The sequence below is a fragment of the Carcharodon carcharias genome, chromosome 23 (assembly GCF_017639515.1).
Source record: "Carcharodon carcharias isolate sCarCar2 chromosome 23, sCarCar2.pri, whole genome shotgun sequence".
Lineage (NCBI taxonomy): Eukaryota > Metazoa > Chordata > Chondrichthyes > Lamniformes > Lamnidae > Carcharodon > Carcharodon carcharias.
In genome coordinates, this window is record NC_054489.1 from 10,739,895 (window position 1) to 10,754,366 (window position 14,472).

The following is a 14,472-nucleotide window of genomic DNA, read 5'->3' on the forward strand; positions in this document are numbered from 1 at the left end:
CAGGAATTAGGAACATGGCTGTGAGCAAACCCAGGAGAAAGATCACAGGAGGGGTGTTTAAAAATAATGTGGATTTCCTTTTCAATTTCTTTACAAAATAAAAATTGGTGGTGGGTTAAAAGAGATGCCCAACTGGACAGAGCAGTCAGAGACAGGGAGATCATTTGATGAAATGTCCCAGAATATGTCCAACCAGAGTTAGGAACCTTACTGGAGTCGACAGGTAGAAGGTGTCTGTAGGTCAAGGAGGAGTAATGTCCTCGAGGAAAGGAAAAATAGAGTTTAAATAGAGGCCACATCTTGGGCCCAGCACCTGCCCATTGTATTCCTCAATAGAGGCTTTGATGCAGAATCTGGGGTGTGTGTGTGTCTGTGTGTGTGTGTGTGTGGCCTGAAGAGCTAAATGGGCCCCTCCTTCTCTTCCCATTTTTTTAAATGGAAAAGGAAAGGCCTTCCAAAGGTAAGTAGGAATGTGCCTCCAGAGCATGCAGAAAATCATCTACTACCCCAGGACCCCCACCTACCACCTATGGGTCCCCCACAACTGATCTCACTGACAATGGCTCCAGATCAATTTCCAGTCTTCGACCTGGCTTTAACCCACATCAAGATACTTCTCTACGTGCTGGAAAGGATCCTACCCACAGGGAAGTTTAATTAGTATTGAGTTACTAAGAAAAACAGCAATTACAGACAATTACAGATCAAAAAGTCAAAAGATTATTTCCCCTCTAAACTCTGCTCAGCATGATCCTGATCAACACATCTTGTTCAGACTTGCACAAAAGCAAAATGATTGGAATCTGAAATTAAAAATGTAAAACAATGGAAGATCTGAGGCAGTGTCAATGGAGAAAGAAACAGAGTTAACATTTCAGGTATCTGACCTTTCATTGGAAACTAAATTTAGAAATGTTTTTATGCAAGGACAGAGTCAGGGAAAATGTGGTGAGGGTGCAGACGGACGGAAGGAAAGGACATAAGGGAATGTCTGTGATAGTGTGGAGGACGGAATGATTAAATAACAAGAGGGATGATGGTGCAAGCTATGTCCTTGAAATGAGTAAACAAAAGCAAAAATACCTGGAAAAACTCAGTAGGTCTGGCAGCATCTGCGGAGAGGGACAGGGTCACTCGGACTCGAAATGTTAATTGTGTTCCTTTGTACTCGAAACGTTAACTGTGTTCCTCTCCGCAGATGCTGCCAGACCTGCTGAGTTTTTCCAGGTATTTTTGTTTTTGTTTTGGATTTCCAGCATCCGCAGTTATTTGCTTTTATTGAAATGAGTAAAGATGGTCTGGAGGAAGTGTAAATGGTTACAGCAAAATCATTATTAGCACCTTCTGACCAAGAAAATGAAAGCAATGGTTATGATTTAAAGTTGTTGAAGCGAATGTTTAGCCTGGAAGGCTGTAAAAGTGCCCCATCCAAAAGTGAGGTGGCATTTCTTGAGTTCGCATTGATCCTGGTTGGAACAGTGTTGGAGACCAAAATTAGAATCAGAATATTAGGAAATTAAGATGACATTTTTTTGTTTCTGTTTTTGTTCTGACCTCCCTCCATCTCCCCTGTGCAAAAATGATCACAGGCACTGAGATCTCGCACGTTAGTGACATTAGTATTGGTTGAATAGTCGCTAACTGTCTGCTTTTCAGATCAGAACTGAAGAGATGCTGTAATGCTGCTTACAGCTGCCTGGTCACTCAAAAGAACACACCAGTGGGGACCGAGCTAGCTTATGATGCAGAGCCCAAGAAGAAAATAAAAATCACTCATCAGATTTTTACGATTTTTCCCAAGGTAAGTGCTGTGCATTTAGACTGCACACCATTGTTCTGCAATTGGCTTGAGTTTCTTTCCCTATGAAATGTTGCTTGCAGTGTTGAAAATTGTTCCTGTGCCTCTCTCAACATGGTTGCTTGTCTTACGGCAAGAAGCCAAGGTTGCATATTTTTCTGCCCAGGTATGACAGTTTGGCGGCTGCTGAAACTGCCCTCATCTGACGATGTGTTGTTTCAGCTTATCATGCACACATACTAAAGCTGTCTTGTCCAACCTGTTCGCTTAGGGGAAGTGGAGGAGCACATTTCCATTCTTTCCTCACTCAAGGCGCCATGAAGCCAATTTCGGAAAGGCAAGGTTCGGCGCAACTTTAAACCGAATTTCAAAAAAAAAGGTTGTGGTATTAAGAAAAGAAACAACATGCTGAGCAATAATGAAACAATGTCTAAGCAAAAAATTGTTCAGTTAAAAGAATAGTAATTAATAAAAATGACCAGAGTGTGAGAGGGTCAAAGTGCCGTGTGCCATGCTCACTCCCAGTTTCAGAGTGCTCACTCATTCGCTCCCTCAGCCCCACCCTCTTGGTGAGCGTTTGTTGCTGTCTGGTGGTGAGTGTGAGTGAGAAACCTGAGACTGGGAGTTAGGCAGGCACACAATAACACTCTCACTCACTCTCTCAGTCCCACAGATACACATGCACTCACTTTTTCACTCCCATAGACACACATGCACTCTCTCTCTCACTCCCACAGACACAAATGCCCTCATTTTCTCCCTCCCACACATGGAAACACACATACTCTCTGACTCCCACAGAAACACACGCACTCACTCTGTCCCACACATGGACACACATGCACTCACTCTCACTCCCATAGACACAAACTCTCATTCCCACACACACACTCTCACACGTATATACACACTCACTCCCCTCACTCCTGTACACACACATCAATCTCTCACACCTACCAACCATCCTCTTCCCCACCCTCCCTCCTCTGATCCCAAGCTCCACAGCATCTGACTTCCAGGCCTCACAGCCAGCCTCCCTTTCCCAAGGCCCCAGCGCTCTCCTCACCCACTGCCCATGGCACTCTCTTTCTCTCTGTGGTCTGTCCTTCCAACCCACCTGAAAGAAAGCCTCTTTACCAGCAAACCCATGGCCGCTGGTGTTCACTGCTCCTCCAATCACTGACTTTTTCTCTCCTGCGTTCGCTTCATCACTAGCGAGCCCATTAGCAGCAAATAAGGGAGATTCCTTGCAGAATCTTCCACTCCAACTTACCTGTTTGACCAGCATTTTGAAAACTGGCTCCGGGGGCTGTGTGGAGGGGCTTTGGGGGCCGGATGCAGCTGTGGGATGCTGGTTGGACAGACCTGTTCTAAAGGGATCTGACACGCCCTCAGAGAAATGCTTCCACATAAGGAAGGAAGGAAAGGCCAACTGGTCCATTTTTCCTGGGCCAATTCCCTCAGTCTCAGGAGCCTAGACCCAAACTGGTTTTGGCCAAATTTAATAGCTGGGGGTGGGTTGCCTGGGATGAGTTAATCAGCAAAATATATTTAGCTCTGTATTTCTTTTGGAGCAAGGTTCGTCCCTTCATTTATGTGCATTGGACTTTGCTCCTTCCCTCTGTGGTCTTGCCCCCCCCCCCCCCCAACGTCTCTGTAACATGCCCTGGCCTCCGAAATCTCTGCACTCCTCCAATTCTGCCCCCTTGTGTATCCCTGAGATTCATTGGTCCCCCATTGGTGGCTGTGCCTTCAGCTGCCTGGGCCCCAAGCTCTGAACTTCCCCACAAGGAAATCCTAAAAGTCTTCACTTAAGGTGCTCTTCAAATTCTACCTCTTTGTCCAAGCTTTTGATCACCTGTCCTCATATCTCCCTACGCGAGGCTTGCCGTCAAATTTTGTTCAAGTGTGCTCCTGTGAATTGCTCGGGGTTGCCTTATTATGGTGAAAGGTGCTATCTAAATGTCAGCTCTTGTAAGGGGAAGCACTGAATCACTTTCCCTGCTTTGATGTCTTGTTCTTGGTTTGCAGGAATCGTCCTTCAGCAGCCGGCAGTACAAGCGATGTGCAGTCATTGGCAACGGCGGGATTTTGGTCAATAGCAGTTGTGGGGCTGAAATTGATCAGGCTGATTTTGTTTTCCGGTAAATTTTTCACAGAAACAAACAAGGCTTTCTGATGGCTCTGCCAACTGAATGAGTCCATTCACCAGGAAAAGAGATTATGATCCAGAGGAGGGGAGGGAACAGGACCAACAATCAAACTGAGATGTACAAAATGAACAGCAGAATCCTGCTGTACCAGCATGTTATTCATCCACTTTGCAAACAACGATTATCTGTATTAAAATCAGAACTAACTCATTTTTGCCCAAGGACTTAAAACTGTGAAACTCTTGAGTCATTTTGTTTTTGTGTGATAGTGTAAAATGGGAAAGGGAGATAGAGGAGAGAGAAAAGAGAGAGCGAGAGAGAGAGAGAGAGAAATTGGCCTTTCACAACCTCAGGTTATCCCATAGAACTTCAGGGAAAGGTGGTGGCTTAGTGGCCATGTCATTGGACCAGGAGCTCAGGCTAATGCTCTATGGACAGGGGTTCAAATCCCACCATAGCAGCTGGGTTAAATTTAAATTCAATTAATAAATCTGGAACCTAGGCCGGGATTTTCCGGCCCTGTCATGGGTGGGACCTGCCGCAGGCGATGCAGCTCCCCAGCCAGAAGTCCATTGACTTGCGGCAGGACCCAAAGATCCTGACAGTGGGCGGATCTGGAAAACCCTGTGTACCATCTACAAGATGCACTGCAGCAACTCACCAAGGCTCCTTCGACAGCACCTTCCAAACCAGTGACCTCTACCACCTAAAAGGACAAGAGAAATTTTTGATGGCCCTGGGTATAAAAGGATATGGAGGCAAGGATGGAGTTAAGATAAGATCACTCACCATCTCATTGACCGGCAGAACAGGCTTGAGAGGCCAAATGGCCAATTTCTGATCCTGTAATTATAATTAAGCACTAAGTACTGTTTTGAAAGTGTGGATGGTATGGTTGGGGCATTGGCGGTGAGAAGTGGGGCAGATTACTTAATATCCAATAGCTCTGAGTGGGTCACATTCCCACTCTGTGAAGGACCAGGACTGGAAGATTCTGGTGGCACTAGCAGGTATTAATGGGACACTCGTGGAGAGGTGAATGTAATTTTACAGTTTGTCCAAGTCATGATGCCAGCCTCCCAAGTATGAGCCCTTCTGTGGAGTTCTTGAGCTGAATGTTCATGTTCTTTTCCAGGTGCAACCTCCCTCCCATAGGTGGGGAGTTCAGCCAACACGTGGGAACAAAAACTAATTTGGTGACGGCAAATCCAAGCATAATCACGGAGAGGTGAGTGGACACTTCCACCAGCTGCCACGTTTCAGATACTTAAACCTCTCTAGTGGGCAAAGGGGGAATTAGTGGTTTGTGGAGATGGGGCAAGGCAACACCGTGATTCCTTTAGGGAAGGAAATCTGCCGTCCTTGCCTGGTCTGGCCTACATGTGACTCCAGACCCAAGGCAATGTGGCTGATCCTTAACTGTCCTCTGTAATGGCCCTAGCAAGCCATTCAGTTCAAAGATAAATAGGGATGGGCAACAAATGCTGGTCTTGCCAGTGATGCCAACATCCCATCAAAGAATAAAGACAAAGATGTTTTTGGTTGTATTAAGGTGTTGGGGATGACACACCAAAGAGATGGCAACTTAACCCATAGGGAAACATTGGGGATAGTCTCAAAAGGTCCTCTATTATTCAAAATTGATGCATCCTACTGCTGTTACCATGATACATTGTGTTATCGCTACCCTTGGCAGATACTGCTTGGACACAATGAAGCAGTCTTGTATAAGCTACAAGGAAGTTTTTTTTGCAAAAATACACTTTATTCATAAAATATCTGAAAGAATATTACAAAATATTTCAAAATGGCCATCACAGAAAGTGCAACAATATTCAAGTTTTCCACATCGGTCATGTCACACTCCGAGATGCTTCAGTACAATCAAGGATCATTACAGACATTTTCAAAATAGTCATAACAGACAGTCAGACGGTGCAATGGTATTTAAATTGTCTCCATAGATCATGTTGCACTCTGAGGTGCTTCAATACAATTGTGATACTTGTAATATTCACTGCGTGCATTCAATGTGAATCATACAGCCCGGGGTGGGGGGTGCCTATACAATTCCCAGCCCCTCAGTGCACTATGGCTGAAAGGTCTTAGACAGCCCATAGAGCACAGAGTCCTGTGTCACAGAACTGCTCGGGATGAACCTCGACAAAAACCACTGCATCTCTCTCCAGACCTTCTTTGCAAAGGCTCGTTCCACAAGGAGGTGAACAACGGTCTCTTCCCCGCCATAGCCACCTCGAGGGCAGTGTGCGGAAGGGGGTGAGACTCCTGGTGTGTAGGAAGGATCTGACGGGGAGGGCCTTTCTCACCACCAGCCAAGCTACATCTTGGTGCTTGTTGGAAAGTTCTGGTGATGAGGCATTCTGCCAAATGACTTTGTCAGTCTGCTCGGGGAACCGTCCGACAGGATCCACCCTCTCCTTTCCCCGCAGGGCCTCTGGGACGTTATGTGCCGACCACTGCCTGATGGACTTGTGGTCAAAGGTGTTTCTCTGCATAAATTTTTCCACATGAGACAGGTGGTACAGCACGGTCCAACTACTTGGAGCGTTCCACAGCAGCGTGGCCAGACCCATCCTTCGCAACACCGGGGACAGGTAGAACCTCAGCATGTAGTGACACTTGGTGTTTGCGTACCGAGGGTCTACCCACAGCTTGATGCAGCCGCACACAAAGGTGGCCATCAGTATGAGGGCGATGTTGGCCACATTTTTTCTCCCCTTTAGAGGCTTGTACATCGTGTCCCTGCGAACACGATCCATTTTTGACCTCCAGATAAAGCAAAAGATGGCTCGGGTGATCGCCATCGCGCAGGAGTGAGGAATGGACCAGTTCTGTGCCACGTACAGCAACAGCCTCACACCTGGTGACCAGGTTCTTACCTGCAATGGAGAGGGAGCGTCACTCCCACATTCCAATATTTTTTCCACCATGGCTACTCGCTCTTTCCAGTTTCTAACGCATACGCCAGTCCCTCCGAACCATATCCCCAGCACCTTCAGATAGTCTGACCTGAAGGTGAAGGGAACAAAGGATTGGTCAGCCCATTTCCCAAAGAACATGGCCTCACTCTTGCCATGATTTACTTTGGCTCCTGAGGCCAGTTCAAACTAGTCACAGATGTGGATAAGTCTGTGCACTCACAGTGGACCCCAGCAGAAGACGGTGACATTGTCCATGTACCGGGATACTTTGACTTAAGTGCCTCCACTGCCTGGGATTGTCACTCCTCTTATGCCCAGATCCTTCCTGCAAAGTGTTCTATGCAACACAAACAGGACAGGGGAGATAGGGCAGTCCTGCCTGACACTAGATTTAATCAAAGTTTTCTGATTCCCACCCATTGATAGAGACTGCGCTACTGATATTAGTGTAGAGCAGTTGGATCCAATTTCCCATTCCCTCCACAAACCCCATTTTGGAGAGCACATCCACGATGTAGGTGTGCGATACTCTGTCAAAGGCCTTCTCCTGGTCCAGGTTGTTGAGGCAGGTGTCCACACCTCTGTCACGTACATCGGCAATCGTAGCCTTGAGTAGCACAGAGATTTTCCCGCTGGGCACAGTGCAGGTCTGGTCAGGTGGATCACCAACTCCAGAGCAGACTTGACCTGATTGGCGATGACCTTGGACAGAATCTTATAGTCCACATTCAACAGTGAAATGGGTCACCAATTTCTAATTTCCTCCCTTTCCCCTTTCCGTTTGTAGATGAGGGTGATGATGCCTTTCCTCATGGATTCTGACGTGCTGCCGGCCAGAAGCATACTCTCGTACACTTCTAGCAGGTCTAGGTCGATCCAGTCCCACAGAGCCAAATACAACTCCGCCGGGAGTTTTACTATTCTTGAAGGACTCAAGGGCCTTAGTCAGTTCACCCAGAGTTAGCGGTTTGTCCTGACTCTCCCGTGCACAGGATCTTTATTAAAATGCTTAACTGTGTACATATTTACAGTAGGTATGGAGTGGACTCCATATTAGGTCCTCACACATTGCTACTTATCTCTAGATAGGCCTAGCTCTCAGTCATGTGCCTTCTTACCTCACAGTGTGGGCAGTACTGTATTCATTCTCATGTTAACCCTTTAAATACCAGACCCTTCTACTACAAAAGGGTCAAACCAAAGGATGAGTCACTTAATGCACTGCCCAGTGGATGATTTGCAAGGAGGGGCTTATGGGTAGTAGGAACCCATGAAGAAATCACAAGTCATCTTTCGATTGGTGATTGGAGCCAGAAACTCAGAAAGAGGAGTTGGATCTACTCCATTCAGTGATCATTTATTGGTAATTGTTTATGTGTAATATTGTTTATGTGTAATATTCCATGGAATCATTCAATTTTAGCATTCCAGGCTGGTAGAAAAGTAGGGAAAATCTTATCAGTAATTAAGGGCTTCAAAACATTGTTAAGTAAGTGGGCTTGTATCGATATTAAATCCTCCAGATGAGCTTGAATTTAAAGAAAGAGAGAGCTCCCTTGTTCTTCTTTAAATTGTGTTACGGGATCTTTCACATTATATGAACAGACAGTTAGGGACTGAGTTCAATCTCTCATCTGAAAGGTGGTCCCTCTGAAGTTGTTTGTGAGAGGCCTACACGGTGGTCAGTGTACAGAACAAGAATCACCTTCTTAGCCGTATCCAATATCTGACTGAGTAGAGGCTTAGGAATAGTTGGTATTGCTGTCACTTTGAGTTTGGAATGATCTTTAAGGTGGTTGGGGTTTGGCGGGGGGGTGGGGGCGGTTGGTGTTGGTAGCTACATTTTGAATTGGTGAAAATGTTGTGATGTAACAATGGGTGTTTTCTCTGATAGGTATTCAGAACTCCACGCCCGGAGACGACCATTTTTCACAAACTTGCTCGTCTACAATGATGCCCTTCTCCTCTTACCTGCCTTCTCGTACACCATAAACACAGATCGCAGTTTCAGGGCTCTTTACACTCTACAAGACTTCCAGGCCAAGCAGAAAGTTGTCTTTTTCAACCCAGTGTACTTGAAGCGCTTGACCGAGTTTTGGCGTGCCAAGGGAATTCAAGTGAAACGTCTCTCTACTGGCATAATGATCGTAAGTCTTGCGCTGGAACTTTGTGAAGAAGTGTGGATTTATGGATTTTGGCCCTTTAGGAAAGATGCTAATGGCAAGGTCATACCACATCACTATTTTGACAATCGGCTGCCGAGGGCAGCTGTCCACTCAATGCCAACAGAATTTCACCATCTTCTACAAATGCACAGCAAAGGAATTGTCAAACTTCAGATGACTCAGTGCCAGGTGAATCCAAAGTAAATAGGCAACCTGCACGTTCGAGTTTAATAACATTAGATCACTGTCAATAGCTGTTAAATGAGCAACGAAGAGCTCGACTTTCAATCAGTAGGGTTTTCAGGTCCTTGGTTGTCCATCGCTTAAGTTCACTTGTCTCAGTTGGTTGGGTATGTCTGGTTTGCTTTGTTTGGAAACATTTATATTTTGGAATGTAGCTAGAAGTAGTGACATGGTCATTGACAATTAACCAATTAGAAAAGTAGGATCATCAACAAATGCCAACCTCTTGCATTGGAAATGGGGCAGGCCCAATAAACAGCTCCAGGCAGGAAGGATAATCCTTAAGTACAATAACCAAAGAAGCAGCTTAGAAACCAAATCTATCTTGCTCCTTCCCCAAACCTCAGGCCACTCCGGTCTCATCAATTTTTTTTTACCCATTCAATTCCTCATTCCTAATGCTTTCTGCCAGTTCCTCTTTCAGTTTGGAATTCAAATCAATTTGATCTGTAGATTTGAGTTCCAGATTTTAATTGAGCAGCTGGCTAGATAAAAATGAGCTGGTTACTTACTGATTATAACTTGATCCTTCTGACTTTTAACCCGCAAGTGGCTGGAACACCCACCTAAAGTATATAGGTGGGACCATATGAATTAGGCAAATCAGGAACTTCCTACATCATTAGGACTCTGATTTCACCTTAGCTGGGGCCTTGAGTAGGAAACCAGGCACATGTTTCTGCCAGACTGAAGCAGGATGGTAGCTGATCTGGAGAAAGGAAACTCTCCAGCATAGGTGTACAGCTTTCCTTTATGGAGTCAGGAGGGGCAGGAATGCTCCTTCACAACTCACAAGGTAACCCCTGAATTCTGCTCCCCCAGACTCCTTCACCCCTTTCTGCTACCCTGACACTCTCTTGAAATCTGGCATACGAGTGAAGATTGTACAGTCTTTCACTGTCGGCCGCCCCTCTGTACCTTTCTCCTGCCTGGAACAGCAGGAACGGTGACATTTAAATGAGGCATGTTGGTTAAAATCACTATGATGTCACGCTTTTGCTGATGGGAGGGGGAGATATTTATCAAAGTGGTTTGTTGATGGAATGCCCATTCCTGGCTTGGAAAGCCAATGCTAAGCATGTAACTGTACAAAATGCCTCATCCGTGGTGTCCTCCCTTTTTTTGTTAATGAGCTGCTAGAAAAATCAGGAGATGTCCCACCTTCAATCTGTGCATTGTGATGAGAAAACCGAATTGAACCAGAGCAGTAAAGAAAGCAAAAACTTACATTTATATAGCGCCGTTCATGTTTTCAGGACATTCCAAACCATTGAAGTACTTTTGTTGTGTAACTGTTGTAATATAGGAAAAACACAGCTGCCCATTTGCACACAGCAAGCTTCCACAGATGGCAATGTGATCATGAGATTATAGGTGATGGTGGAGGGATAAGTATTGAACTGGACACAAGAAATTCCTTTGCCTTTTTTTGAATTTTTGCCATGGGATCGATTACATACACTTGAGGGGGCAGACAGGTTTAACATCTCATTTGGAAGATGGTATCTCCAACAGTGCAGCACTCCTTCAATACTGTTCTGCAAGCATCAGCCTAGATTTTGTTAAAGGTTCTCTACGACCTTCTGATTAAAAGGCAAGCATGCTACCATCTCGACTAAAGGTGACAAACTTTTAATACGTTTGTGTGACTCTGTCTGGAGACAAACCCATTTATCTTGATGTCACCGCTAAAGCCCCAATCACATGATTGCATTAAAGGTTCATCACTAACATTATCAATAGTACAAACAGAAAGAAAATATTGGCCCTGGTAGGATGCAATGCCAATTCACTAGAATAACTGAGGTGAAAGGGTTAAATTATGATAACCAGGTGCAAAGGTTTGTATTCTCTTGAGTATAGAAGATTAGGGGTGATCTAACTGAGGTGTTTAAGATCATTAAATGTTTTGATAGGGTAGATTTTTAAAAAATTATTTGTTCATGGGGTTTGGGCATCGCTGGCTAGCCCAGCATTTATTGCCCATTCTTAATTGTCCTCGAGAAGGTGCTGGTGGTGAGCTGCCTTCTTGAACCGCTGCAGTCCATATGGTGTAGGTGCACCCACAGTGCTGTTAGGGAGGGACTTCCAGGATTTTGACCCAGCAATAGAGAGAAACTATTTCCTCTCGTGAGGGAGTCCAGACCAAGGAGCATAACCTTAAAATTAGAGCTGTACCATTCACACAAAAGGGTAGTAGAAACCTGGAACTCTCTCCCTCGGAAAACGGTTGAGACTGGGGGTCAATTGAAAATGTCAAAACTGAATTTAATATGTTTTTTATTAGGCCAGGCTATTTGGGATTAGGTTACCAAGGTAGGTAAGTGGGGTTAAGATACAAGTCAGCCATGATCTAATTGAATGGCAGAGAACAGGCTCAAGGGACTGTTACCCTGTTATCCTGTTCCTACATGAACTATTAATGCACAGATTTATTACCCTGGCTAGTGCAGTGTAGTAGAGAGATTTCTGTGCTCGGCTGATGCTATTTCACAAGGGATGACAAAATCCTTTTACTCACCAGTTCATGCCTTTGTCTCTTGCTTTGGTTATGACATTTTATGTAATTCTAACTCCCACCCCACCCCTAACCATCCCTCTCAGCTCCTCACCACCACCCCCCCACCATAACTCATGGTTTCTCGTATATCATGTGTTTAGAAAGCTGCTAACCTGGGTTCTGCTGGAAGTTGAAACCCTTCACACCAAAGTGTTCTCAGGCTCTGGGAGTGCTGACCCCTTTCCCTATACAGAATGATAATCTGCTCCTGACGTAGCCTGTCATTTCGAGAGCAGAGAAGGAATCAGCTCATGTTCGGATGTCACGAGATTTGCTTTGGATCAGAAACTTGGTCTCCAGAGAGCTTCAATATGACACTAATAGCAGACTTGGATAGACTTCTAACTGCAGCTTATTTTTGTGTAGTTTAAAAGAGGCAAAGTCATTAAGGATCTTTAAAGAAAGATTATTTCCAAACAGCAGCAAAACTTTCATTCGTTTAAAGGCACTTTGGAAAAAATCCAACTCGTAATCAGCTGCTGAATTACTGCAGCCCCTAAAATTGGCCTCTTAAAATTGTGTGTTCTATTTGCACATGTTTGTATTTGTCTGCGTGTCTGCAGGTATGTTTGTGTGTGTGTGTGTGTGTGTAAGCGTGTGTATGTGTGTGTGTGTGTGTGTATGTGTGTGTGTGTGTATGTGTGTGTGTGTGTATGTGTGTATGTGTGTATATGTGTATGTGTGTATATGTGTGTGTGTGTGTATGGGGGCCATTTTGGGAAAACAAATGTGTACAATGTTAAAATTGACCAAGTTATTTACTTGCCATGTACATGTTGCATCCAGATAATGTCAATGTCAATGGAAAGTTGCAATCAGGAAAAGGGAGTGAGTTTCTTGCCAGGCCAAAGCAACAAGAAAGCAGCTTGGGGCAAAATTTTGGTTTAAAGTCCTTTTGGGTCCAGGAGGAAGTAGGATTGTTATGCCAAGACCCACAAAATAGGTTTGGACCCCTCCCCAAACAAACCCCTGATTGCAGGACATCCTGTGGCCATGGGATTACCTGGCAGCTGATCATGCCACTTGCCCCCTCTTGGTGATCGGCCTCCCAGCCACACAGGGTTTTCTGCTCCTGCCCAGCTATATCAGGTGGCACAGTGTATGGTGAGATTTAAAGGTGGTCTAGGCATTAAATTGTCTGGTCTGATTCTGCACTAGAAAACCACTGGACTGGACATCAACCCCGGGAATGTAATTTTAACTTGACTTGTTCAATTCCCTTTCAATTTTTAGTTCAAGTTATACTTCATTAGTGGTGCTGCTTCAGGAAGGGGGCATTTAATTGATTCTACCGTCTGTCCATCATTGAAATGAAAGATTTAGAAAACCACTGAAATCTGGCTTTACGAGTATGGGCGTGTTCTTGCTTCATATTGATTTGAGAGCACATCACTGCCAAGGCCAGCATTTGTTGCCCATCTCACCCTTGAGAAGGTGGTGGTGGATCTATGTCTTGAACTGCTGCAGGCTGTATGAATGTTCCCACAGCACTGTTACGTAGGGAGTTCCAGGATTTTGACCCAGACACAATGAAGTGTGCATATGTATATATCTTACATATGTGTACATTATATTATGTGTATATAGGTCTGTGTGCACATGTGCCTATATATATATACATATGAAATATGTATATATGGTATAAGTGTACATATGTTTACTCATCTGTGTATACATATGTATGTAAATACATCCACCATTTGTGTAAATACTGGGAGAAAATGTACCACTGCACTGGTTTGTAAATAAGGGTACTGTACAATTTTAAAAACAAAGGCTTTGTAAAAGTAAAATCTCTATCCTTATAAGAGGGACTGATTATCACAAATGAGTTTCTATAATGACAGCAAGTGTATTTGTGGTTTTTTTTGTGTGTGTTTGTTCTTCCTTCGCACCAAGTAGCAATGGCCCTTGGTATTGCTGCAGCTGTTAAATTCACCCCATTTACACTTGCACACCGATTCTGCAGCAAGAAACACAATTATACATGTGTAATTATTTAAAAGTTGCAATAGGGGTCCAAACTCTAGAAGGCTCTTATGGCAAATCTTGGTCAAACAGAAGTTGAAGCTGAAGATGTAACAACAATAACTCGCATTTAGATAATGTCTTTAACATAGTGGTACATGCCAAGCCAGGTCTTGTGGTGCAGTGGGTAGCACCCCTATCTCTGAGCCAGAAGCTTTGGGCTTCAGGATTTGATGGCTATTGAAGGTGCGTTCATAACTTGACCAAACGGGTTGATTATCAACCTGTAAATCCTTCTCAATATGTCTGTGGCAGGCAAAAAGTGTGGGAGGGTCTCCTGATCAGCCAGAACTGGTAGCTGCAGTGCAGCAGCCATCCCATGTTAAAAAACTCCCTGTGCAGGTTCTTATCATGGGCTGCAAGCTCCATGGGTTCATGGACTGCAACTGTTCAAGAAGGCAACTCACCACCCCTTCTCAAGGGCGATTAGCGATGGGCAATAAGCATTGATGATATTGATGCCGGAGATGAATTTTTTAAAAAGTGTCTTCTCTACCTTGAGGGACTGCTAGAGAGAGAGAGAGAGACATCCTAGGACAAAAGCATGATCAAACAAAATGTGACACTGAGCTATTTGAGGAGA

General features: G+C 44.6%; 1 protein-coding gene across 3 annotated transcripts in view; it reads left to right on the top strand.

The window, feature by feature from the left end:
• LOC121294021 (alpha-2,8-sialyltransferase 8F-like) overlaps positions 1 to 11,213 on the top strand; it is a 46,956-nt gene extending 35,743 nt beyond the window's left edge. For all 3 annotated transcript variants that reach the window (XM_041217507.1, XM_041217509.1, XM_041217508.1), the window contains 4 exons: positions 1,657 to 1,801; positions 3,830 to 3,942; positions 5,087 to 5,179; positions 8,788 to 11,213. In XM_041217507.1, coding sequence (XP_041073441.1) covers positions 1,657 to 1,801; positions 3,830 to 3,942; positions 5,087 to 5,179; positions 8,788 to 9,262 — 826 coding nt within the window. In that variant the 3' untranslated portion in view covers positions 9,263 to 11,213. The remainder of the gene's footprint in view (positions 1 to 1,656; positions 1,802 to 3,829; positions 3,943 to 5,086; positions 5,180 to 8,787) is intronic.
• Positions 11,214 to 14,472: the final 3,259 nt, after the last annotated feature.